General features: G+C 44.7%; 1 protein-coding gene across 1 annotated transcript; it reads right to left on the reverse strand.

Moving 5' to 3' along the window:
• Positions 1 to 4,645: 4,645 nt before the first annotated feature.
• LOC122944168 (protein kinase C theta type-like) lies at positions 4,646 to 24,514 on the reverse strand. The gene is made up of 5 exons (XM_044302399.1): positions 24,191 to 24,514; positions 6,507 to 6,760; positions 6,196 to 6,258; positions 5,495 to 6,049; positions 4,646 to 4,676 (listed from the first exon to the last, which is right to left on the reverse strand). Exons 1-5 carry the CDS (start codon positions 24,512 to 24,514, stop codon positions 4,646 to 4,648), a joined length of 1,227 nt encoding a protein of 408 aa, XP_044158334.1.
• Positions 24,515 to 27,654: the final 3,140 nt, after the last annotated feature.

A 27,654-nucleotide genomic window follows, 5' to 3' on the forward strand; every position in this document is an offset into this window, starting at 1 on the left:
GGGACTAGTAGAATTTCTGAAAACACTACCTTGGAGGTTCTGGACTGGAGCTTCTCTCCTAGTTCCATAAAATCATTTTTAAGGACCTTCCATCTCCCCCTGACTTTGTCATTGGTGCCAATGTGTCTTCCCTAGCCCCACCCAGCAATCTGTCAATCCGATACGCAATATGCCGAACCCGAGCACCCGGAAGACAACACACTGTTCGGCATTCACGGTCTCAGTGACAGATGACCCTGTCTGTCCGCCAAATAATAGAGTCCCCTACCACTAGCATCTGTCTTACCTTTGTTGCACTCCTTTTCCCATCCTTCCTGCAGGGGGCATCCTCCTGGTTGCTAGGAGAAACGCTCTGCTGCAGTTTTGTTGGCCCTGGGCTTTCATCCCTAATATCAGCCAAACAGGCATGCTTACTACGGCATTCCAGCTCAGGACTAGCCTCCCTGGCACTTTTCCCGATAGCCCTTCTTCATACATTAACCCAACTGCTGACCTGATAGTCCTGATCTTGCCCTCCTTCTCCCACCTCTATTTCACTGACCCCAGTCAGTGCCTGCACATTGAGGTCTAAACCTCTCTCCAGATTTGCAACTGAATCAACATCTGGTAATTATACCCAGCATGGGGTCAGAGGTCATTATACCCTGCATTGGGTCAAAGGTGTTGATCCCATTATCATAATTGGAGTCAGTAGGTGATAATGACCTCCCAGAAAAAGGTGTCAAGAGTGCATTGTATGTGTCAGACAATAGACTCCACACCACCGGGCAGAGAAAATCCACACTAGCACAGAGGCCAAGGCGAAGGAATTCAAACACCTCAGAGGGGTGTAGAGTCTATTGTCTGCCACATACAATGCTGTCTTGACACCTTTTTCTGGGAGGTCATTATCACCTACATATTTATTCCCAGAGAATTCTTGGACAGTCACTCAGAATTGAGAAAGCTTGTTGGAAGAACGAGTGAAATGTTTTCAAGAAATCTACAGTACGTCCAGTTGCCTTGATTTATTCTTTACAGATATACCATGACATGGATAAATGAGAACCTTCACAGACATTTTGCAAGCAAGTTCAGTCCGTTTTGTCTGCGATTGCATTCAGTTGTCCAGTTTTTTCCTTGTGGGTGCAATGCGTTTTGATGCGTATTTCACGAGCGTGATAAAAAACTGAAGGTTTACAAACAACATCTCTATGCAACCATCAGTGAAAAACGCATTGCATCCGCACTTGCTTCCGGATGCAATGCGTTTTTCACTGAAGCCCCTATCACTTCTATGGGGCCAGGGCTGCGTAAAAAAAAAGCTGAATATAGAACATGCTGCGTTTTTCACGCAAAGCAGGTGCGGGTGCTATGAGTTCACATCACGTATTGCACCCACGTGGAAAACTTGCTCGTGTGAAAGGGGCCTTAGATTTCCAGAGAACTACTTGGCAACACATCCGCAGACACAGGATACATTCTGGGAGCCTGTGCTTCTGAAAATGCAGACTATATCCTGCGGTAAACAGCAGCCTGTATTCTGCTGACAGATTACCACATTTATCAGAACACTACACAATGGAAATAAAGAAACGGACACAAGATGTAAGGGAGGGGGCGAAAATAATATTTTTTTTCTACTTATAGGATGATCTTTATGAGGGGAATTTTCAGGCTGAGTTGATCCTGAGGAAGGTGAAAACCCCATAAGAGGAAAGAGACAATTGTCCTCAAGGGGGAAAAATTCCTTCCCGACCCCAAATATGGCGATCAGAATGAATCCCAGGATCAAAGCCATTATCTATCCTATCTGATTCCTATACATATGATATTAATATAAATGTTTATTTTTTAAATCTATTTTTATTTCTATTTACTATATATTTATGTGTGAAATGGAAAATCTAATAAACTAAACCTATTTATACACTGTTGCTCCAGAGGAAGGCGAAAACCCTCTTGAGGAATGAGCCAATCATCCTTAAGGGGGAAAAATTCCTTCCCGACCCCAAATATGGCGATCAGAACAAGTCCCAAGATCAAAAGTCACTACCTAATCTGCCTATTATAAAGATACTTTTTTTTTAAAAGTTTTTTATGTTTTTACTAATCTAATATTTGTATGTCACCTTACATTTTATAAAACTAAAGATAAACCTATTTTTTTATTTTATAAATCTATTTTTATTCCTATTTACTGCATATTTTTACTTTTTTTTTGTGAAATATAAAATGTACTAACTTAGCCTATTTATAGACTGTTGATCCAGAGGAAGGCGAAAACCCCCTTGAGGAATGAGCCAATTCTCCTCTTTTTAAGGGGGGGAAAATTCCTTCCCGATCCCAAATATGGCGATCAGAAAAAATCCCAGAATCAAAAGTCACTACCTAACCTGCCTAGTATAAAAATGTTTTAAATAAATATTTTATTAATCTAATATTTGTGTGTCAACTTATATTTTATAAAGCTACAGTTATACCAATTTTATTTTAGATGTTTTTTAGATTTTTAAATTAGGCTAATTATGTGTAAGTAAAGATCTATAATACTAAACCTATTTAAGGGCCCTTGCACACGACCGTATGTCCTCTGAGACATATGGTCCGTGAACGGGCCACATGTCCCAGAGCGGTATCGATCGTGTGCACGGAAGTACACAGCATCATAGATTACAATGATGCTGTGTACGTCGGGCTGCCTGCGGGACTATTGTCCTGCACTCATATGATCTTATGAGTGCAGGACAATAGTCCCGCAGGCGGCCTGACGTACACAGCATCATTGTAATCTATGATGCTGTGTACTCCCTTGCACACAATCATCGATGCCGCTCTGGGACATATGGCCCGCTCACGAACAGTAATGCTGAGATGATCCTGAGGAAGGCAAAAACCTCCTTGAGGAATGAGCCAATTGTCCTCGAGGGGGGAAAATTCCTTCCCGACCCCAAATATGGCGATCAGAACAAGTCCCAGGATCGGAGCCGATATCTATATCTATTAGTCCTATGTGTCTGTATGTCAGTGTGTCTATATGTGTATCTATGTCTATACTTATATCTATGTGTCTATACTTGAAATGTAAAGTGTATTAAGCTAAACCTATTTGTAGACTGTTGATCCAGAGGAAGGCGAAAACCCCCTTGAGGAATGAGCCAATTATCCTCTTTTTAAGAGGGAAAATTCCTTCCCGACCCCAAATATGGCGATCAGAACAAGTCCCAGGATCAAAGCCGATATCTATATCTATTAGTCCTATCTGTCTATATGTATGTGTTTATATGGGTATTTATACTTACAGTATATCTATATCTCTATACTTACAGTACATCTATGTGTCTATACTTATATCTGTGTGTCTATACTTGTCTCTATATCTCTATACTTATATCTATCTATATGTGTGTAGTGTGATGTGTGTGATGCATGTTAAGCCTCATTCTCACACGTCAGTGTTCGGTCAGTGATTTCCATCAGTGATTTTAAGCCAAAACCAGGTGTGACTCTAAACACAGAACAGGTGTAGATCTTTCCCTTATACCTTATGTCTGTGGAGGCTTCACACCTGGTTTTGGCTCACAATCACTGATGGAAATCACTGACATGTGAATGAGGCATTACTTACCAGGCTTGTACATAGATGTTATTAGAAGTCGGTGAGTTCAGGGATAACAGCCGCTCTGGTAAGATCTCTGCTATCTTCCCCAGGGCTACAATATGCGGCTATTTCTCCTGAACTCACCGGATGCCAGATGACATCAAGCACAGGCCGCTCCTGGGGTGTAGAGGGTCTTCAGGAGGAGGTGGTGATGTCTGATGCCGGCGAGATATTGGAGGATGCCGAGTCAAGGTCCAGGGCAACAACATGATGGAAAATGAGTAGCATAAAGATGGTAGAGATAGGATGTTGTAGGCAAGCCAAGGTCTTCTACAGCAGCAGAGACGTGGGGCAGGAGGCACAAAGCTCTGGGCAGGAGGCGCGGGCCGATCCTGCAAGACATAACAGAGCGCTGTTAGTTTTACCTATTGTGGATGTAGACTAGTGACCTACAGTAACATGATGACTTATCCTGATCAGATTTCTACCTGATATATTAAAATGTAAAATTCTGCAGATCTCCCAAAATATATCTTTAGGGTTCATTGAGACGACCATATGAAGTGGTCGCATCCGCAATTTTGAGCAACAGGTGCAAAACCATTCATTTTAATAGGGCATCTAAATATACGGACAGCACACTGTGTGCAGTCCGCATCTGTAGTTCCATCCTGCGGCCCCGCAAGAAAGATAGGGCAGTTCCTATTCTTGTCCGCAATCACGGATTTCTATAATAGTGTCGGTCATGTGCGGTTCACAAATAGCTGAACGCACACAGCCCTTATCTGTGTTATGTAGATCCACAATTTGCAGACTGCAAAACAATACGGCCGTCTGAATGAGCCCTTACTATGAGTGTATACTAGGACTTGCAAATGTCGGAGCCATAATGGAGGCCATATTAGTTGTCAAGCAGATTTACTAAAAACAGCTATAACTCAGTAGAGAATGACTCGGAGACTAATATTATTGTTCTTTATAACCTCTCCAATGTATGTGAAATGCATGGCTATAATGGTAGGTGTCCAGTGTATATAGGTATGTACAGATATGTGCAGGAGGAGCTCACCAGATGGTCGTGGATCCCTTCACCATCCTAAGAAGAAGCAGAGACACAGTGATTATCAGAAGCAATTAGAGTAAGGCCTCATGCACACAGACGTTTTTTTTTGCGGTCCGCAAAAACGGTTTCCGTTGTTCCGTGATCCGTGTCCGTTTTTTCTTCCGTGGGTCTTCCTTGATTTATGGAGGATCCACAGACATGAAAAATGAAAAAAAAATCAAGTTTGCCTTTTAAATGATAGAAAAAAACGGACACAGATCACGGACATGGATCACGGACGCGGATGACAATCTTGTGTGCATCCGTGATTTTTCACGGACCCATTGACTTGAATGGGTCCGTGAACCATTGTCCGTGAAAAAAATAGAACAGGTCATATTTTTTTCACGGACTGGAAACACGGATCACGGACGCGGATGCTAAACGGAGCATTTTCCGATTTTTCCACGGACCCATTGAAAGTCAATGGATCCGCGAAAAAAAATTGAAAACGGAACAACGGCCGCGGATGCACACAACGGTCGTGTGCATGAGGCCTAAATGTCATACAGGATGGACTAGAAGACGACAGCTGAGGAATCACCATCATTACATGGAAGCACTAATACTGGTCTGGACCTGGTCTTCCACCAGCTGGATTACTACAACGTCACCTCTGTTATATATATATATGCCAGTACAGGGAGTAACATATTAATGAGTAACGTCTCCACTATGTCATTAGTGTAGTTGACATGGAGCAGAACTATTATAGGACCTTATGTTCTGCTTGATACCAGGTCCAGAGGAACAATGATGATGACCACAGAGGTGAGACTGAAAACATCATCAGTAGAGGAGGGGGATCTTACCGGGCCAAGCTTGGTGACATGTAGGAGAATCCGGCCACGGGGTGAAGGGGTGTGGTATCCTCCGGCCACAGCAGATGTTTGTTCTCCAGAGCTGCCCTGAATGGTACACATGGCGGCTGTGCTCTCCTCTCCTCCAGGTCCTCCCAGACAATGGTGTTAAAGAATGGATGGTCTCTGATGTTGTTATACACACCCAGCCGCCTCTCAGGGTTTTTACGCAGCAGTTTTTTCAAAAAGTGTTGTACATCGGTGTCCAGCCAAGTTGGGATGTCTGCCTTGGCTGTGGTGATGGATTTGTACACCTCGTTACTGATGGAGCCATAGTAAAATGGGGAGCATCCTGATGACATCCTGGACACTACAATACCCAGGCTCCACCAGTCAACTGCTGCGTCATACTCCAATCCGGCAATCACCTCAGGGGCCATATACACATCTGTGCCCGTCACTCCACTGGTCTTACTGGATGAGGTGACGCCATCTTGGGCCAGACCCAGGTCAATGATGCAGATGTGTCCATCCTTGTCCAGCATGATGTTATCTGGCTTTATGTCTCTGAAATAAGGTGACAGATAAAGAAAAGAGAATGGTGAATCTGTCCAGTGAGGCACTGACACAGAATACATGGGACAACAGGACTCTAGGAAAGCTGGGTGCATTACTTCCACCATTATAGGGAGATGTGGGGAAGTTCTTCTTACCGGTGGACGATGTTGTGTCCATGGAGGAACTGGAGGCCGCACACAATCTCTGCTGTGTAGAATCTGATGGAGAGAACAGGGTGTAGTGTCAATGACATGAAATCCTTCTCTACCAATTCCCTAACATTATGTTACTACCTTATTATCTGTCACCACCAGCAGAGCGGAGGCGCTGTTTATGACAGCCTGTTTTCCCTCCATTCTCTGCCTTTGTCTCAGTCTGACCTGTCATGTCTCCTTTTATTTTCCACCCTTCAGTCACTTTCTTTTCAGTATTTTCCTCTCTGTCTCCTGATCGGTAATTTACTCACCTTACGTTGTTGATGTTCAAGTAGCCGCACAGATCGATTAAATCCTCCAGGCTGCCGCCGGACAGATACTCGGTGACGAAATAGGCTCGCTCCTGTGTCTGATGTGCGGCATAGAGGTGGCACAGGAACGGGCAGTCTCGGGCCACCATGAGTATCCGCCGCTCTCTCATTAAAATTGCTGCATTGTCCCCTCTTTTGTTGATAATCTTGATGGCCGTGTAGGTGTTCCGGCGGGGGACTGATGCCAGGACCACCTGAAGAGGACAAATGGAAGTGGTCACAGGGGAATTCTTCTACATTTATTACATGGGGGATTTATCTCCAGTGGTTTCTGGCTATTTAGCTGACTAAGGGCTCATGCACCAGACCGGATATATTTAGCATTTCGCAAAACTTGATCCAAAAAAAAAAAAGGGATGACATCTGTGTGACGTTCATTTTACATCCACATTTTGTGGATCTGTTGTAACAATGCTTGACCTTGTCCGCAAAACAGACAAGAATAGGACACGTTCTATTTTTTTGCAGAATGGACCTGCGAACATACGGGTACGGAATGCACACTAAGTCATTTCCGTGTTTTATGCGGTCCCATTGAAATGAATGGTTCTGCATTTGGGGCGCAAAAAAAACAGAATGGACACGGACAAAAATATATTTGTAGAAGAAAAGTTGGCGGGTGCCGCGCTATTTTGTAAAGCAGTATAAGAGATCTAGAACAAAAAATACAATGTGCCAAGTTCGTATTCTACACAGGTGAAAATCACAAATCCATAAAATAATGGTAAGCAAGTTTTTGACTATGTTTAATACTATTTTACATTGTTTGTATTTTATACTGTTGTTAATGTATAAGTCTTTAGCAATTTTAGTATTTATTTTTTTAAAAATGTTTAAATACATTGCCGGACAAACGGAAGTCCGTACTTGTTCCGGGGTTAAGGATTGCTATATATGTGTTGACCTTTGGCGGCATTTGTACCGCAGCCCCTGACGAAGCTAAGTGCGAAACCCGGGTCGGGCATTTTACACGCATGTGAAAAACTGCTTTTTTGTAAGTAGATTAAAATTTTCTTACTTCTAAATCCCGAGGGTATTGCGCAATCTTTTTCTGTCCTTCATCAAGGTAATCTGGACTGTTTCGGATCAGGTGTTCCGTGCGACTGTTGCCACAAAGGGAGATTTCATCACATATTGGAGGCGGACATCAGTTTTATCGCATGTGGATCATTAGACGCGAGGCAGCCGTCTTCACATATGCGTAGCTGAGCAAAAGGTTGATGACAATCTTCGCAGGTTACATATAGACCTGTGAGATCCGCCTGTGTACCATTATTTTATGGATTTGTGATTTTCACCTGTGTAGAATACGAACTTGGCACATTGTATTTTTTGTTCTAGATCTCTTATACTGCTTTACAAAATAGCGCGGCACCCGCCAACTTTTCTTCTATTTTGTATCAAGGATTTGAACCTATCCTATTAAGGGCACCGCAGCTGACTGTCCATTAGTCCACACCCACTAATTTGTTTCCGTTTGCCACTTTGTTTCTAGGTTCAGTTGGTGTGGATTATGGATATTTTTACATTCAGAGATAATATGCATTTAAATGTACACGAAGTATTTAATGAGAAACCTCAGCAACATTGTAGTAATGATATTGATGAGGTTTTTAATACCTTAGAATTACTAATGGTCAAAGAAATTAGAACCATCTGGGATGTGATTTCACTGGAGCGATTCCTTGTGGAAGAAAGGATCCCAGAGGGCCTCAGATGGCAACTCCCATTGAATTCGGATATTGAAACAGAATTATATGAATGGGAGAGTTTTGTTAATTCATGTGGTTTTGGTGCTATGAGATTTATCATAGAGAGAAGGAAAAATAAACTTACTTCCATATGTAATAAAATAGAGGAGACAAAGGTCAAACTAGCACCATTTAAGGAATTATCTGAATACTCTGAATTGTCACAAAAATGCCAAAAAGAGGTCATGAAAGCCGAACAGGAAGTAAAAAAGAAAAAACAGAAGAAGTATCTAAAGGTTATGGAGGAGTATAAAAATAATACAGTGTACAAATGGAAACAGAAAAAGGAAGATATAGCAGTGTATGTGAGTGAACCTAAAAGCAATGAGCGTACCGCACCTGATTTAGGGAGAACCACCATCTATAGTCACCAGGCAAACTCCAACCCCAGCTGGGGCCAGGAGTCTTCTCGGGACTATAGACCTAGGTGGAATGGTTATCGTAAAAATCAGGGTTATCATAGATATGACGGGAACCACCAATATAATGCTCAAAATTATCGCGGGCATTATAACCAACATCAATATGGTCCCCGGGATTACCAGAATTCAGGCAGAACTAGACAACAATATCGCCCTTATTATAATAATAGAGGGGGGGAAGCTTATATACAAGAACGCAATGATTATAACTATACTAAAGGAACAGACTATAGAGAAGGGGGGAGAAGTCTCCCTACAGAGAACAGACAGATTTATAACCGTAGTCCAATTAGAAAAACTAATGAAAATGAAGACATAATATATGCTAAAGAAGGGAGAGGAAATAATATTCATGAGTAGAGTTGAGCGAACACCTGGATGTTCGGGTTCGAGAAGTTCGGCCGAACTTCCCGAAAATGTTCGGGTTCGGGATCCGAACCCGATCCGAACTTCGTCCCGAACCCGAACCCCATTGAAGTCAATGGGGACCCGAACTTTTCGGCACTAAAAAGGCTGTAAAACAGCCCAGGAAAGGGCTAGAGGGCTGCAAAAGACAGCAACATGTAGGTAAATCCCCTGCAAACAAATGTGGATAGGGAAATGAATTAAAATAAAAATTAAATAAATAAAAATTAACCAAAATCAATTGGAGAGAGGTCCCATAGCAGAGAATCTGGCTTCCCGTCACCCACCACTGGAACAGTCCATTCTCAGATATTTAGGCCCCGGAACCCAGGCAGAGGAGAGAGGTCCCGTAACAGAGAATCTGGCTTCATGTCAGCAGAGAATTAGTCTGCATGTCATAGCAGAGAATGAGGCTTCACGTCAGCCACCACTGCAACAGTCCATTGGCATATATTTAGGCCCAGCACACAGGCAGAGGAGAGAGGTCCCGTAACAGACAATCTGGCTTCATGTCAGTAGAGAATCAGTCTGCATGTCATAGCAGAGAATCAGGCTTCACGTCACCCACCACTGCAACAGTCCATTGTCATAAATTTAGGCCCAGCACCCAGGCAGAGGAGAGAGGTCCCGTAACAGACAATCTGGCTTCATGTCAGCAGAGAATTAGTCTGCATGTCATAGCAGAGAATGAGGCTTCACGTCACCCACCACTGTAAGAGTCCATTTTCATAAGTTTAGGCCCAGCACCCAGGCAGAGGAGAGAGGTCCCGTAACAGAGGATCTGACTTCATGTCAGCAGAGAATTAGTCTGCATGTCATAGCAGAGAATGAGGCTTCACGTCAGCCACCACTGCAACAGTCCATTGGCATATATTTAGGCCCAGCACCCAGGCAGAGGAGAGAGGTCCCGTAACAGACAATCTGGCTTCATGTCAGCAGAGAATCAGTCTTCATATCATAGCAGAGAATCAGGCTTCACGTCACCCACCACTGTAAGAGTCCATTTTCATAAATTTAGGCCCAGCACCCAGGCAGAGGAGAGAGGTCCCGTAACAGAGGATCTGGCTTCATGTCAGCAGAGAATCATTCTGCATGTCATAGCAGAGAATCAGGCTTCACGTCACCCAACATTGGAACAGTCCATTGGCATATATTTAGGCCCCGGCACCCAGACAGAGGAGAGGTTCATTCAACTTTGGGTAGCCTCGCAATATAATGGTAAAATGAAAATAAAAATAGGATTGAATGAGGAAGTGCCCTGGAGTCCAATAATATATGGTTAAGGGGAGGTAGTTAATGTCTAATCTGGACAAGGGACGGACAGATCCTGTGGGATCCATGCCTGGTTCATTTTTATGAACGTCAGCTTGTCCACATTGGCTGTAGACAGGCGGCTGCGTTTGTCTGTAATGACGCCCCCTGCCGTGCTGAATACACGTTCAGACAAAACGCTGGCCGCCGGGCAGGCCAGCACCTCCAAGGCATAAAAGGCTAGCTCTGGCCACGTGGACAATTTAGAGACCCAGAAGTTGAATGGGGCCGAACCATCAGTCAGTACGTGGAGGGGTGTGCACATGTACTGTTCCACCATGTTAGTGAAATGTTGCCTCCTGCTAACACGTTGCGTATCAGGTGGTGGTGCAGTTAGCTGTGGCGTGTTGACAAAAGTTTTCCACATCTCTGCCATGCTAACCCTGCCCTCAAAGGAGCTGGCATTGACACAGCTGCCTTGGCGACCTCTTGCTCCTCCTCTGCCTTGGCCTTGGGCTTCCACTTGTTCCCCTGTGACATTTGGGAATGCTCTCAGTAGCGCGTCTACCAACGTGCGCTTGTACTCGCGCATCTTCCTATCACGCTCCAGTGCAGGAAGTAAGGTGGGCACATTGTCTTTGTAGCGTGGATCCAGCAGGGTGGCAACCCAGTAGTCCGCACAGGTTAAAATGTGGGCAACTCTGCTGTCGTTGCGCAGGCACTGCAGCATGTAGTCGCTCATGTGTGCCAGGCTGCCCAGGGGTAAGGACAAGCTGTCCTCTGTGGGAGGCGTATCGTCATCGTCCTGCCTTTCCCCCCAGCCACGCACCAGTGATGGACCCGAGCTGCGTTGGGTGCCACCCCGCTGTGACCATGCTTCATCCTCATCCTCCTCCACCTCCTCCTCATCCTCGTCCTCCTCGTCCTCCAGTAGTGGGCCCTGGCTGGCCACATTTGTACCTGGCCTCTGCTGTTGCCAAAAACCTCCCTCTGAGTCACTTCGAAGAGACTGGCCTGAAAGTGCTAAAAATGACCCCTCTTCCTCCTCCTCCTCCTCCTCCTCCTCCTCCTGGGCCACCTCCTCTTGCATCATCGCCCTAAGTGTTTTCTCAAGGAGACATAGAAGTGGTATTGTAACGCTGATAACGGCGTCATCGCCACTGGCCATGTTGGTGGAGTACTCGAAACAGCGCAACAGGGCACACAGGTCTCGCATGGAGGCCCAGTCATTGGTGGTGAAGTGGTGCTGTTCTGTAGTGCGACTGACCCGTGCGTGCTGCAGCTGAAACTCCACTATGGCCTGCTGCTGCTCGCACAGTCTGTCCAGCATGTGCAAGGTGGAGTTCCACCTGGTGGGCACGTCGCATATGAGGCGGTGAGCGGGAAGGCCGAAGTTACGCTGTAGCGCAGACAGGCGAGCAGCAGCAGGATGTGAACGCCGGAAGCGCGAACAGACGGCCCGCACTTTATGCAGCAGCTCTGACATGTCGGGGTAGTTGTGTATGAACTTCTGCACCACCAAATTCAGCACATGCGCCAAGCAAGGGATGTGCGTCAAATTGGCTAGTCCCAGAGCTGCAACGAGATTTCGCCCATTATCACACACCACCAGGCCGGGCTTGAGGCTCACCGGCAGCAACCACTCGTCGGTCTGTTGTTCTATACCCCGCCACAACTCCTGTGCGGTGTGGGGCCTGTCCCCCAAACATATGAGTTTCAGAATGGCCTGCTGACGTTTACCCCGGGCTGTGCTGAAGTTGGTGGTGAAGGTGTGTGGCTGACTGGATGAGCAGGTGGAAGAAGAGGAGGAGGAAGCCGAGAAGGAGGAGGTGGCAACAGGAGGCAAAGAATGTTGCCCTGCGATCCTTGGCGGCGGAAGGACGTGCGCCAAACAGCTCTCTGCCTGGGGCCCAGCTGCCACTACATTTACCCAGTGTGCAGTTAGGGAGATATAGCGTCCCTGGCCGTGCTTACTGGTCCACGTATCTGTGGTTAGGTGGACCTTGCTACAGATGGCGTTGCGCAGTGCACACTTGATTTTATCGGATACTTGGTTGTGCAGGGAAGGCACGGCTCTCTTGGAGAAGTAGTGGCGGCTGGGAACAACATACTGTGGGACAGCAAGCGACATGAGCTGTTTGAAGCTGTCTGTGTCCACCAGCCTAAATGACAGCATTTCATAGGCCAGTAGTTTAGAAATGCTGGCATTCAGGGCCAGGGATCGAGGGTGGCTAGGTGGAAATTTACACTTTCTCTCAAATGTTTGTGAGATGGAGAGCTGAACGCTGCCAGTGTGACATGGTTGAGACGCTTGGTGACGGAGGTGGTGGTGGTGTTGGTGGTACATCCCCTGTTTGCTGGGCGGCAGGTGCCAACGTTCCTCCAGAGGTGGAGGAAGAGGCCGAGGCGGCAGCAGCAGAAGAGGCCGAGGCGGCAGCAGCAGAAGAGGTAGCAGGGGGAGCCTGAGTGACTTCCTTGGTTTTAAGGTGTTTACTCCACTGCAGTTCATGCTTTGCATGCAGGTGCCTGGTCATGCAGGTTGTGCTCAGGTTCAGAACGTTAATGCCTCGCTTCAGGCTCTGATGGCACAGCGTGCAAACCACTCGGGTCTTGTCGTCAGCACATTGTTTGAAGAAGTGCCATGCCAGGGAACTCCTTGAAGCTGCCTTTGGGGTGCTCGGTCCCAGATGGCGGCGGTCAGTAGCAGGCGGAGTCTCTTGGCGGCGGGTGTTCTGCTTTTGCCCACTGCTCCCTCTTTTGCTACGCTGTTGGCTCGGTCTCACCACTGCCTCTTCCTCCGAACTGTGAAAGTCAGTGGCACGACCTTCATTCCATGTGGGGTCTAGGACCTCATCGTCCCCTGCATCGTCTTCCACCCAGTCTTGATCCCTGACCTCCTGTTCAGTCTGCACACTGCAGAAAGACGCAGCAGTTGGCACCTGTGTTTCGTCATCATCAGAGACATGCTGAGGTGGTATTCCCATGTCCTCATCATCAGGAAACATAAGTGGTTGTGCGTCAGTGCATTCTATGTCTTTCACCGCTGGGGAAGGGCTAGGTGGATGCCCTTGGGAAACCCTGCCAGCGGAGTCTTCAAACAGCATAAGAGACTGCTGCATAACTTGAGGCTGAGACAGTTTCCCTGGTATGCATGGGGGTGATGTGACAGACTGATGGGGTTGGTTTTCAGGCGCCATCTGTGCGCTTTCTGCAGAAGACTGGGTGGGAGATAATGTGAACGTGCTGGATCCACTGTCGGCCACCCAATTGACTAATGCCTGTACCTGCTCAGGCCTTACCATCCTTAGAACGGCATTGGGCCCCACCATATATCGCTGTAAATTCTGGCGGCTACTGGGACCTGAGGTAGTTGGTACACTAGGACGTGTGGATGTGGCAGAACGGCCACGTCCTCTCCCAGCACCAGAGGGTCCACTAACATCACCACGACCATGTCCACGTCCGCGTCCCTTACTAGATGTTTTCCTCATTGTTATGGTTCACCACAACAACAAAAATATTATTTGGCCCAATGTATTGTATTCAAATTCAGCGGGATATAAATTTGAGGCCTAGTATTTAGGCGCTGGGTGACCGGTATGGATTTACTAACAGAATTGGACTTGGAAATGCACAGTAGCGTGTGTGTGAAGTTATTCTGAATGACCCTATGTGCACCTTGAATATTATATACCCTTTTAGGGATAGATTTCAAATAGCTCTGATATAGCAGGAACCACTAAATTATGAAATTGCTAAATTGGGAATTGTATTTCAACCCAGAACAAAAAATGTGCTTTGACGGACACTAAATAACTTTCCCAGCCACAACAGGACAGCGGTAACGAGAGATTTAGCGGGATATAAATTTGAGGCCTAGTATTTAGGCGCTGGGTGACCGGTATGGATTTACTAACAGAATTGGACTTGGAAATGCACAGTAGCGTGTGTGTGAAGTTATTCTGAATGACCCTATGTGCACCTTGAATATTATATACCCTTTTAGGGATAGATTTCAAATAGCTCTGATATAGCAGGAACCACTAAATTATGAAATTGCTAAATTGGGAATTGTATTTCAACCCAGAACAAAAAATGTGCTTTGACGGACACTAAATAACTTTCCCAGCCACAACAGGACAGCGGTAACGAGAGATTTAGCGGGATATAAATTTGAGGCCTAGTATTTAGGCGCTGGGTGACCGGTATGGATTTACTAACAGAATTGGACTTGGAAATGCACAGTAGCGTGTGTGTGAAGTTATTCTGAATGACCCTATGTGCACCTTGAATATTATATACCCTTTTAGGGATAGATTTCAAATAGCTCTGATATAGCAGAAACCACTAAATTATGAAATTGCTAAATTGGGAATTGTATTTCAACCCAGAACAAAAAATGTGCTTTGACGGACACTAAATAACTTTCCCAGCCACAACAGGACAGCGGTAACGAGAGATTTAGCGGGATATAAATTTGAGGCCTAGTATTTAGGCGCTGGGTGACCGGTATGGATTTACTAACAGAATTGGACTTGGAAATGCACAGTAGCGTGTGTGTGAAGTTATTCTGAATGACCCTATGTGCACCTTGAATATTATATACCCTTTTAGGGATAGATTTCAAATAGCTCTGATATAGCAGAAACCACTAAATTATGAAATTGCTAAATTGGGAATTGTATTTCAACCCTGAACAAAAAATGTGCTTTGACGGACACTAAATAACTTGCCCAGCCACAACAGTACAGCGGTAACGAGAGATTTAGCGGGATATAAATTTGAGGCCTAGTATTTAGGCGCTGGGTGACCGGTATGGATTTACTAACAGAATTGGACTTGGAAATGCACAGTAGCGTGTGTGTGAAGTTATTCTGAATGACCCTATGTGCACCTTGAATATTATATACCCTTTTAGGGATAGATTTCAAATAGCTCTGATATAGCAGGAACCACTAAATTATGAAATTGCTAAATTGGGAATTGTATTTCAACCCAGAACAAAAAATGTGCTTTGACGGACACTAAATAACTTTCCCAGCCACAACAGGACAGCGGTAACGAGAGATTTAGCGGGATATAAATTTGAGGCCTAGTATTTAGGCGCTGGGTGACCGGTATGGATTTACTAACAGAATTGGACTTGGAAATGCACAGTAGCGTGTGTGTGAAGTTATTCTGAATGACCCTATGTGCACCTTGAATATTATATACCCTTTTAGGGATAGATTTCAAATAGCTCTGATATAGCAGAAACCACTAAATTATGAAATTGCTAAATTGGGAATTGTATTTCAACCCAGAACAAAAAATGTGCTTTGACGGACACTAAATAACTTTCCCAGCCACAACAGGACAGCGGTAACGAGAGATTTAGCGGGATATAAATTTGAGGCCTAGTATTTAGGCGCTGGGTGACCGGTATGGATTTACTAACAGAATTGGACTTGGAAATGCACAGTAGCGTGTGTGTGAAGTTATTCTGAATGACCCTATGTGCACCTTGAATATTATATACCCTTTTAGGGATAGATTTCAAATAGCTCTGATATAGCAGAAACCACTAAATTATGAAATTGCTAAATTGGGAATTGTATTTCAACCCAGAACAAAAAATGTGCTTTGACGGACACTAAATAACTTTCCCAGCCACAACAGGACAGCGGTAACGAGAGATTTAGCGGGATATAAATTTGAGGCCTAGTATTTAGGCGCTGGGTGACCGGTATGGATTTACTAACAGAATTGGACTTGGAAATGCACAGTAGCGTGTGTGTGAAGTTATTCTGAATGACCCTATGTGCACCTTGAATATTATATACCCTTTTAGGGATAGATTTCAAATAGCTCTGATATAGCAGAAACCACTAAATTATGAAATTGCTAAATTGGGAATTGTATTTCAACCCTGAACAAAAAATGTGCTTTGACGGACACTAAATAACTTGCCCAGCCACAACAGTACAGCGGTAACGAGAGATTTAGCGGGATATAAATTTGAGGCCTAGTATTTAGGCGCTGGGTGACCGGTATGGATTTACTAACAGAATTGGACTTGGAAATGCACAGTAGCGTGTGTGTGAAGTTATTCTGAATGACCCTATGTGCACCTTGAATATTATATACCCTTTTAGGGATAGATTTCAAATAGCTCTGATATAGCAGGAACCACTAAATTATGAAATTGCTAAATTGGGAATTGTATTTCAACCCAGAACAAAAAATGTGCTTTGACGGACACTAAATAACTTTCCCAGCCACAACAGGACAGCGGTAACGAGAGATTTAGCGGGATATAAATTTGAGGCCTAGTATTTAGGCGCTGGGTGACCGGTATGGATTTACTAACAGAATTGGACTTGGAAATGCACAGTAGCGTGTGTGTGAAGTTATTCTGAATGACCCTATGTGCACCTTGAATATTATATACCCTTTTAGGGATAGATTTCAAATAGCTCTGATATAGCAGAAACCACTAAATTATGAAATTGCTAAATTGGGAATTGTATTTCAACCCAGAACAAAAAATGTGCTTTGACGGACACTAAATAACTTTCCCAGCCACAACAGGACAGCGGTAACGAGAGATTTAGCGGGATATAAATTTGAGGCCTAGTATTTAGGCGCTGGGTGACCGGTATGGATTTACTAACAGAATTGGACTTGGAAATGCACAGTAGCGTGTGTGTGAAGTTATTCTGAATGACCCTATGTGCACCTTGAATATTATATACCCTTTTAGGGATAGATTTCAAATAGCTCTGATATAGCAGAAACCACTAAATTATGAAATTGCTAAATTGGGAATTGTATTTCAACCCTGAACAAAAATGTGCTTTGACGGACACTAAATAACTTGCCCAGCCACAACAGTACAGCGGTAACGAGAGATTTAGCGGGATATAAATTTGAGGCCTAGTATTTAGGCGCTGGGTGACCGGTATGGATTTACTAACAGAATTGGACTTGGAAATGCACAGTAGCGTGTGTGTGAAGTTATTCTGAATGACCCTATGTGCACCTTGAATATTATATACCCTTTTAGGGATAGATTTCAAATAGCTCTGATATAGCAGAAACCACTAAATTATGAAATTGCTAAATTGGGAATTGTATTTCAACCCTGAACAAAAAATGTGCTTTGACGGACACTAAATAACTTGCCCAGCCACAACAGTACAGCGGTAACGACAGATTTAGCGGGATATAAATTTGAGGCCTAGTATTTAGGCGCTGGGTGACCGGTATGGATTTAGTGACAGAATTAGACTGGGATATGGCCAAAAAATAACCACACTATTGCTGGTTAAATGCACTTGGTGACGGGCGCAGCTTGCCCCTGATGTAGTATATGGCCAAAAAATGAACAGACTATTGCTGGTTAAATGCACTTGGTGTGATAGCTTGACCAACCACACTACTGAGGGTTAAATGCACTTGGTGACGGGCGCAGCTTGCCCCTGATGTAGTATATGGCCAAAAAATGAACAGACTATTGCTGGTTAAATGCACTTGGTGACAGGCGCAGCTTGCCCCTGATTTAGTATATGGCCAAAAAATGAACAGACTATTGCTGGTTAAATGCACTTGGTGTGATAGCTTGACCAACCACACTACTGAGGGTTAAATGCACTTGGTGACGGGCGCAGCTTGCCCCTGATGTAGTATATGGCCAAAAAATGAACAGACTATTGCTGGTTAAATGCACTTGGTGACGGGCGCAGCTTGCCCCTGATTTAGTATATGGCCAAAAAATGAACAGACTATTGCTGGTTAAATGCACTTGGTGTGATAGCTTGACCAACCACACTACTGAGGGTTAAATGCACTTGGTGACGGGCGCAGCTTGCCCCTGATTTAGTATATGGCCAAAAAATGAACAGACTATTGCTGGTTAAATGCACTTGGTGTGACAGCTTCACCCTGATGTAGGCTTTAGCCAAAAAACAACCACACCATTGAGGGTTAAATGCACTTGGTGACAGGCGCAGCTTGCCCCTGATGTAGTATATGGCCAAAAAATGAACAGACTATTGCTGGTTAAATGCACTTGGTGTGACAGCTTGACCAACCACACTACTGAGGGTTAAATGCACTTGGTGACGGGCGCAGCTTGCCCCTGATGTAGTATATGGCCAAAAAATGAACAGACTATTGCTGGTTAAATGCACTTGGTGACAGGCGCAGCTTGCCCCTGATTTAGTATATGGCCAAAAAATGAACAGACTATTGCTGGTTAAATGCACTTGGTGTGATAGCTTGACCAACCACACTACTGAGGGTTAAATGCACTTGGTGACGGGCGCAGCTTGCCCCTGATGTAGTATATGGCCAAAAAATGAACAGACTATTGCTGGTTAAATGCACTTGGTGACGGGCGCAGCTTGCCCCTGATTTAGTATATGGCCAAAAAATGAACAGACTATTGCTGGTTAAATGCACTTGGTGTGATAGCTTGACCAACCACACTACTGAGGGTTAAATGCACTTGGTGACGGGCGCAGCTTGCCCCTGATGTAGTATATGGCCAAAAAATGAACAGACTATTGCTGGTTAAATGCACTTGGTGTCACAGCTTGACCAACCACACTACTGAGGGTTAAATGCACTTGGTGACGGGCGCAGCTTGCCCCTGATGTAGTATATGGCCAAAAAATAAACAGACTATTGCTGGTTAAATGCACTTGGTGTGACAGCTTCACCCTGATGTAGGCTTTAGCCAAAAAACAACCACACCATTGAGGGTTAAATGCACTTGGTGACAGGCGCAGCTTGCCCCTGATGTAGTATATGGCCAAAAAATAAACAGACTATTGCTGGTTAAATGCACTTGGTGTGACAGCTTCACCCTGATGTAGGCTTTAGCCAAACAACAACCACACCATTGAGGGTTAAATGCACTTGGTCGCAGCTTGTGCTGGCGCACCACAAGACACAAAATGGCCGCCGATCACCCCAGAAAAATGTGACTGACAAACGGTCTGGGCAGCCTAAAAACAGTGAGCAATTGAGTATCAGCAGCTCAATGATCCACAGCTGCAGATCGATCAATAATCAAGTACTTTGGAGGAGTTAATCTGCCTAATCTCGCCCTACTGTCGCAGCCGCAACCTCTCCCTACGCTAATCAGAGCAGAGTGACGGGCGGCGCTATGTGACTCCAGCTTAAATAGAGGCTGGGTCACATGGTGCTCTGGCCAATCACAGCCATGCCAATAGTAGGCATGGCTGTGATGGCCTCTTGGGGCAAGTAGTATGACGCTTGTTGATTGGCTGCTTTGCAGCCTTTCAAAAAGCGCCAAGAAAGCGTCACAAAAGCGCCAAGAAAGCGACGAACACCGAACCCGAACCCGGACTTTTACGAAAATGTCCGGGTTCGTACCGAATTTTGGGGTGTCCGTGACACGGACCCGAACCCGGACATTTTCGTAAAAGTCCGGGTTCGGGTTCGGTGTTCGTCGCTTTCTTGGCGCTTTTGTGACGCTTTCTTGGCGCTTTTTGAAAGGCTGCAAAGCAGCCAATCAACAAGCGTCATACTACTACTACTATACAGTTCGAGTTCGCTCATCCCTATTCATGAGGAAAATTTTCCCCACAAGATGATAAAAGGGAAAACACCGCAATCACCACAAAAGATGGAAGGGACACCAAGAAAGAAAAAAAGAGAGGTAGGGGAAGAAGGGGAGGAAAAAGACACAATAAGCCCAGAAGCGAAGAAAGGCAGAGGGATTCCAGAGGCATATATAACCTAAGCACTCACATTTTGACTCCAGGTGAATTATCGGTGCTTAATAAGGGCCTTAAATTTGCCCCGATATATAGAGGAAATAAATTTGAAACATATTTGGATGTGCATAGGTTCATAAGGAAATTAAATATTTGCAAATTTTGGAAAAATAATCCGATAAAAACTCCTAATATGCAAGACACCAAAATATACACGCATCTGAGAAATAAATCCACCTTTTTTCCAGATAATAAAGAAAATGAGTGTATAGAAGCTTTTAAACGTGGGGTACTTAAAGGGCTAGATCATTTGGATATAGGAGGCTCAAAAAAGAACAATCTAACTAAAAATGAAAAGGAGGCTCTAAAAACTTTGGAAAAAAATGACAAAATAATTATTAAACAAGCAGATAAAGGTGGAGGTGTAGTTGTTTTAAATCTTGATGACTACAACACTGAAATGCAGAGAATTCTCAGTGACACTACTACATATAAAAAATTGAAAAGGGATCCCATTATTGAATACAAAAAAACACTTAAAGTTTTGTTAGATAAGGGTCTGATGCAAAAAGTGTTGAATGATAAAGAACACCAATATTTAAATAATATGTACCCAAAAACTCTGACTATATATTATTTACCCAAGATACATAAGAATGCAGAACGCCCCCCAGGGAGACCTATTGTCTCAGGGATTGATTCAATAACTAGCCGTGTATCTGAGTATATAGATATCTTTCTTCAAAAATATGTGACTACCACACCATCATACCTACGGGATACAGGGCATATCCTTGAGGTTTTGAGAGAAATAAATGATATACCTGAAAATGCTCTCCTGATGACATTAGACGTCACTTCACTTTACACAATCATACCAAATGATATAGGCATGGAGGCGATAAGATTTTATCTGAATAGAGATGACCAAATGTGTAATGAACAAAAAATCTTTATTTTGGATTGTATACAGTACTGCCTCGGGCATAACTATTTCTGGTATGCTGATAGTTATTTTCTTCAGGTGTCGGGTGTGGCGATGGGTGCGAAATTTGCACCCAGTTTCGCCAATTTATTTATGTCTTACTGGGAACAGTCTAATATTGACCCGATTATTAAGGATGAGATGGAGGGTGGTAGTCTCCAACTCTGGAGGAGGTACATAGATGATTGTATCGGCATTTGGTATGGGACGGAGATAGAGTTAATGGGGTTTATTTCCCAAATTAATGTGAATAAGTGGAATATCCAATTTACCCATGATGTTAGTAGAAACACTATACATTTTTTAGATCTGGAGATTAGGGTAGATGAAATAAAAATAAAAACTGTCACTTATTTTAAACCCACTGACCGCAACGGTTATATTGAAAGAAATAGCTGCCATCATGAACCGTGGATCTGCAATGTACCAAAGGGACAATTGAAACGTATAAAAAGAAACTGTACCAGTATTGAGGATTATGAGACACAAAGTGACATCATAGTGAATAAATTTGTAGAAAAGGGATATAAAAAAGAAGTCCTATTAAATCAGAAGGAAGAAATTAAGTTGGAAAATTCGGGTACTATTAAAAAGAAGGTGTCTGCGGAAGATAGAACACAGATCAAAGAAAAATATAAGTTTGCCTTTTCAACCACCTACTCCATTAATTGCCCTCATGTTAAAAGAATAATTCAAAATAATTGGAAAGTTTTGCTAAATGATCCAGTTATAGGAGAACTTATCCCCAAAAAACCGCCTTTTATATTTAGAAGAGCCCCTACTGTCAGAAACCGTATTGTGCACAGTTATGTGAGAGAGTCTTCTGGCACACCGAAATTGTGTAATGGCTTCACTTGGTGCGGCTTCTGTTTATGCTGCAGAAACCGCTCAAGAGAGGATAAAAAAATGAGTAGAAAAGACGATATTGTGTCTACCTCCAAATCTATCTCTAAAAAGATCAGTGGAAACATCTCATGTGAATCAATGGGAGTCATTTATGTGCTGGAGTGTCCGTGTGGTCTCCAGTACATTGGAAGAACACTGAGAAAATTAAAAGTCCGAGTTGCTGAACATATTAAAAATATTAAAAAAGGACTCGAGACTCATAGTGTCTCAGCACACTATAAAAAGTTCCATCAGAAAGATCCCACAGGTCTTAAATTTTGTGGTGTAGAATTGGTGAAACGTCACTGGCGTGGAGGTAATCCCGCCACACAGATTAATAAAAGGGAGGCGCAATGGATCTATGATTTGAATACATTGCAGCCAAATGGACACAATATCGAATGGGATATAAAATCTGTCTGTATGGTTTGATCCGAAAACATTATTAGTATTTTACTATGTTTTACTCTGTAAGCAAGTTTTTGACTATGTTTAATACTATTTTACATTGTTTGTATTTTATACTGTTGTTAATGTATAAGTCTTTAGCAATTTTAGTATATTTTTTTTTTTAAATGTTTAAATACATTGCCGGACAAACGGAAGTCCGTACTTGTTCCGGGGTTAAGGATTGCTATATATGTGTTGACCTTTGGCGGCATTTGTACCGCAGCCCCTGACGAAGCTAAGTGCGAAACCCGGGTCGGGCATTTTACACGCATGTGAAAAACTGCTTTTTTGTAAGTAGATTAAAATTTTCTTACTTCTAAATCCCGAGGGTATTGCGCAATCTTTTTCTGTCCTTTATCAAGGTAATCTGGACTGTTTCGGATCAGGTGTTCCGTGCGACTGTTGCCACAAAGGGGGATTTCATCACATATTGGAGGCGGACATCAGTTTTATCGCATGTGGATCATTAGACGTGAGGCAGCCGTCTTCACATATGCGTAGCTGAGCAAAAGGTTGATGACAATCTTCGCAGGTTACATATAGACCTGTGAGATCCGCCTGTGCACCATTATTTTATGGATTTGTGATTTTCACCTGTGTAGAATACGAACTTGGCACATTGTATTTTTTGTTCTAGATCTCTTATACTGCTTTACAAAATAGCGCGGCACCCGCCAACTTTTCTTCTATTTTGTATCAAGGATTTGAACCTATCCTATTAAGGGCACCGCAGCTGACTGTCCATTAGTCCACACCCACTAATTTGTTTCCGTTTGCCAAAAATATATTTGTGTGCATGAGCCCTAAGATAGAGGGGTGAGGGAAGTGGTCGTCAGTCAGGTAACATCCAGACCCTACAGCTGCACAAAAGTAAGAATCAGAAAATAAAATCCTTATTAGGTCCATACAGATATGGGTCACCAGTCATGGGACCCTACTGTTACACCACATCAAGAGAGGTACCATGGGGACTATTATTATCTACATTTTAATCTTTAATCCAATTTGTTTAAAAAATATCTTCACAATAACCACATAAGAGGTGCAAAAAAAATGTGAGCATTAATCCCCATTACCAGTGATTAAAAGGACTATGATGTGATTTTAACCCAACTTTAAAATCATGTTTTTCCATATAGCAGGCCCTTCAGTAAGAACACCTGTTCCGATTTGGAGCACACAGAATTAAAGGGTCTTATGAAAGACTCTCACTGCACCAAACATTGGGGTATCCTTACCCTGTTACTCTCTGCACTGGCTATCCCTGCTCGAAGTAACTGAACCATGTTCCTACCCTGACAAGGGCGACCCCTTCCAGACCACGGCCCTTGTATTGTACTAGGAGACCCTGCAATTCCCTAATAGTCGGTCACACAGTGAATGATCCCTATGCCTTTCATCTGTGCAGGAAATAAGTGAGCGGACATATTGTGGTGTCTGTTCTTGGGAAGGTTCTGGGGATTTTTCTTTTACCATATCACATAGGAATAACTAAGGACAGTGTAGATAGGGGCGGTAATGTTACTGGAGGTCTCAGCACTAGAGATAGAAAGGACTGAACATAGGAGCAGAGAACTTTCTGGAATGCCTGTCACTCATCCCGATGTAGAAATGTACAGTTAGCCTCTTAGGAGTCTGAAATGGCTGATAACAGAAGACAATAGACTGCATCTAGCTGCACAGGAGATGGAAATAATGTAGAATTAGGATCACTGTCTCTGTAGCAGGAATAAGAAGTTATAAAACTTACTACACCAAAGCCGCCCCTACCCAGCACCTGATGGATGGTGAAGCGAGTGATGTCTAATTTGGGGTAGGGGCTGGGTGCTCCAGGGTCCTGGCTGCTGCCGGCTCTTGGCTCCTCATCCTCCAATACTCTGGCGTTCTCTCCTCTCCTCTTCTTCATCTCCTTGGATCCGCTCTCGTTGTCCTCTTCTCTCTTTCTCTTCTCATCTTCTCTCTTCTTTTCTCTCTTCTTCCTCTTCATCTCCTTGGAGTTCTTGCTGTTCTTCTCCCTCTTCCTCTTCTTATCTTCTCTCTCTTCGCCGTCTTCTCTGTGTCCAGTGGACGCCATTCTCTCTTCTCCTGTCGGGTTAAGTCCAGTCGCTGCCGATGACAGTTGAAAATGAATGGCAGTTGGTCGTGTGCAGGTGGCATGAGGTCAGAGGTCATGGAAGCCTCAGGTGGCACCTGCCTGCTAGTGGTGCATGGACCTGCTCTGCCATCTACACTGTGATATGGGCATTAGTAGTGGCGGTCCAGTGTCCAGAGGAATGGAGACATTCATGGCGGTATCTTCTAGTGCTGTATTATTAGGAGATGGGGGCAGGGGATGGGACCTTTATATCTGGGGGTGGCAGTGGTGTCCGTAGTTCTTCAGAAACTCTGCACTTCTGTGGAAATTCACATGAACCAGGTGGAGAAATAAACCATAAATTGTACTTGCTGCTAATGTCAGGAATAATAAAGCCTTGTTGGGGTTAGGCTACTATCACACCTGCCTTAGGTGCGGATCCGTCTGGTATCTGCACAGACGGATCCGCACCTATAATGCAAACAATTGTATCCGTTCAGAACGGATCCGTTTGCATTATGAAGAACAAAGTCAAAACGGATCCGTCCTGACTTACATTGAAAGTCAATAGGGGATGGATCCGTTTTCGATTGCACCATATTGTGTCAGTAAAAACAGATCCGCTCCCATTGACTTACATTGTAGGTCAGGACGGATCCGTTTGGCTCTGCATCGCCAGGCGGACACCAAAACGCTGCAAGCAGCGTTTTGGTGTCTGCATCCAGAGCAGGATGGAGGTGGAACGGAGCAAAACTGGTCCTTATCCATTCAGAATGCATTGTGGCTGAACTGATCAGTTTTGAACCATTTGTGAGATCCCTGAAACGGATCTCAGAAACTGAATTCAAAACGCCAGTGTGAAAGTAGCCTAATTCTGGGTGTACAGGGAGAAGAGGAAAAGAGGAATTGGGTGAAGGAGTCTTCTGTGGAGATTACGTAGGTATTCACCACAATGATGATTTATTCTGAGGTGGTGTAACGGATCACCTGGCACCCCGACTGGGTACCTCCGTTGCTGGATGCTTCTAGCGTTTCCTGAGGTCTCCAAGCCCTCTGGCAGACACCACCATCACCGAACCGAAGAAGCAGATAAATCCTCTTCAAGCATATGAATGCTGTAGACAGTGGTATAGGAAACCATACGAATAGGTTTACGCTCCTAGCAGTCAAACTGGAACAGCATACCATGAATCTTTCCCCCCCAAGAATGAGACAACACTTCACTTTGAGGGTTAAAACAGGAACTGACTGTACTTTAAGTACAGCCTATTTTATTCACAAACCACAAACATAGTACTGCCCACAGGGTTTTGAAATACAACCAATCAGTATATTATAACACATACAATGTAAGTACAGCAACCAATCGTTCACGCCCCTAGGGGACCAGAAGGGAGATTGCGACACAGGACAGATACAACACATCCCCACAATGCATCATGGTTTCCTCCTCTCTGTTCTGGAGACAACCGAGGAGCAATCCAATTATCTCTCAGGACAAAGGGAAATCGCCAATACACATGTGGAGACAACAGGACAGACATCACCATTTAAACACACAATGGGACAATAGAGACACCCAGCATATCCCTCCCCTCTGTCTATCCACTCAACTATCTCCCAAGCTGACAAGTTACACTTATTATAAATTGTTACAACTTTGTGAGTTTACATTGTCCATACATAGAACTTACATCAATTTAACCAGTATAACTTGGGGACACACCTATCCAAAATTCACTTGAATAGGTTCAGGGGTTTAAAAGTTAGTATGGGCCATAATCCTGAGGCAAGAGGCTTTTAAACAGGCCTCTCCAAAACCCAGTGGAGAGGTTGGTTTCGCCACACATCTCCCCCTCCCAGGGAAGACTAACCAGATACCTGACCTCATGCCGGTCGGTACCTGAGTTAGTCTGGCAGCCCACCCACAACCAAATACTGGACCTGTTGAATTTAGTAGCCTGTCTCTGTCCAGTGAATGCACCAAGGTTATATTGGTAGCTGGTACTCCCGGTCTCTGAGTTGCTCCCTGGCTTGGAGTGAAGGTTGCTTTGTGGGCAGGGATCAGTGGTACTCTGCCCTGGTACCAGCGCTACCATGGAAGGAGCCTGGTTGGAGTCTGGTTGTTGGAGGGGGAAACCGACTGTATCCCCTTTGGCTAAACAGCCCTGTTGCTGGGGGACAGGACCGACTGTCCCTACCCCCTGTGCTGTAAGTGCAGAGACCACGGTCCCATCTGCACTGTTGTGGGGCTTACTGTCTCCCCCTGGTGCGTTAAGCTGCCGCTGGGGAGAGGGGGTAACGAGCTCCTCTCCCATACATACTTCAAGCCGCTGGGGAGGGCGACCGACCGCCTCCGCTCCCAATACAGTGTCCTGCTGCTGGGGAAAGGAGACTGCGCTCTCTATTCCCTGTAGGACACTCTGCTGCTGGGGGACAGGACTGACTGTCTCTGCCCCCTGTAACTCCGCCTGCCGCTGGGGAATGGAGACTAGGCTCCCAATTCCCAATAAATCACACGGCCGCTGGGGAATGGAGACTGGGCTCCCAATTCCCTGTAAATCACCCAGCCGCTGGGGAATGGAGACTGGGCTCTCAATTCCCTGCAATTCACACGGCCAATAGGGAGAGGGGGTAACAAGCTCCTCTCCCATACATACTTCCAGCCTCTGGGGAGGGAGACCGACTGTTTCCACTCCCAATACAGTGTCCTGTTGCTGGGGAAAGGAGACTGGGCTCTCTGTTTCCTGTAGGACACTCTGCCGCTGGGGGACAGGACTGACTGTCTCTGCCCCCTGTTACTCAGCCTGCCTCTGGGGAATGGAGGCTGGGCTCCCAATTCCCCGCAGGAGCAGTGGAGAGACCTCGGTCCCATCTCCACCGGCCACCTGGGGTTCTTCCCAGTAAACATACACAATATCCTCCCAGCTGAAGGGCTCTGGACCTGGGTCTGACACTCTGCTCTCCTGCTGAGCCTTCTCACTGGAGTGGAACAGCTGCTGGTAGCCCTGTTCCAGCTCCATCTCCCGGGTCACCAGGTGGACCAGGTCCTGCTCAATCTCATGAGTGTCGTCCCAGTCATACCTGCTCTCCCTCCATTCCAAGAGATCACGAAACCGGGCTTGTGTAGGGCTCCCAAA

This window comes from Bufo gargarizans, chromosome 7, assembly GCF_014858855.1.
Source record: "Bufo gargarizans isolate SCDJY-AF-19 chromosome 7, ASM1485885v1, whole genome shotgun sequence".
Classification (NCBI taxonomy): Eukaryota; Metazoa; Chordata; class Amphibia; order Anura; family Bufonidae; genus Bufo; species Bufo gargarizans.

Excerpts from the sequence above, each read along its gene's own strand:
- LOC122944168 (XM_044302399.1), bottom strand. The coding sequence starts at position 24,514 with ATGGCGTCCACTGGACACAGAGAAGACGGCGAAGAGAGAGAAGATAAG. Across the intron at positions 6,761-24,190 it reads GTAGGGGCGGCTTTGGTGTA|GTGGTCCTGGCATCAGTCCC; the intron begins GTAAGTTTTATA and ends TGTCCTCTTCAG. Across the intron at positions 6,050-6,195 it reads GGACACAACATCGTCCACCG|AGACATAAAGCCAGATAACA; the intron begins GTAAGAAGAACT and ends ACCTTATTTCAG.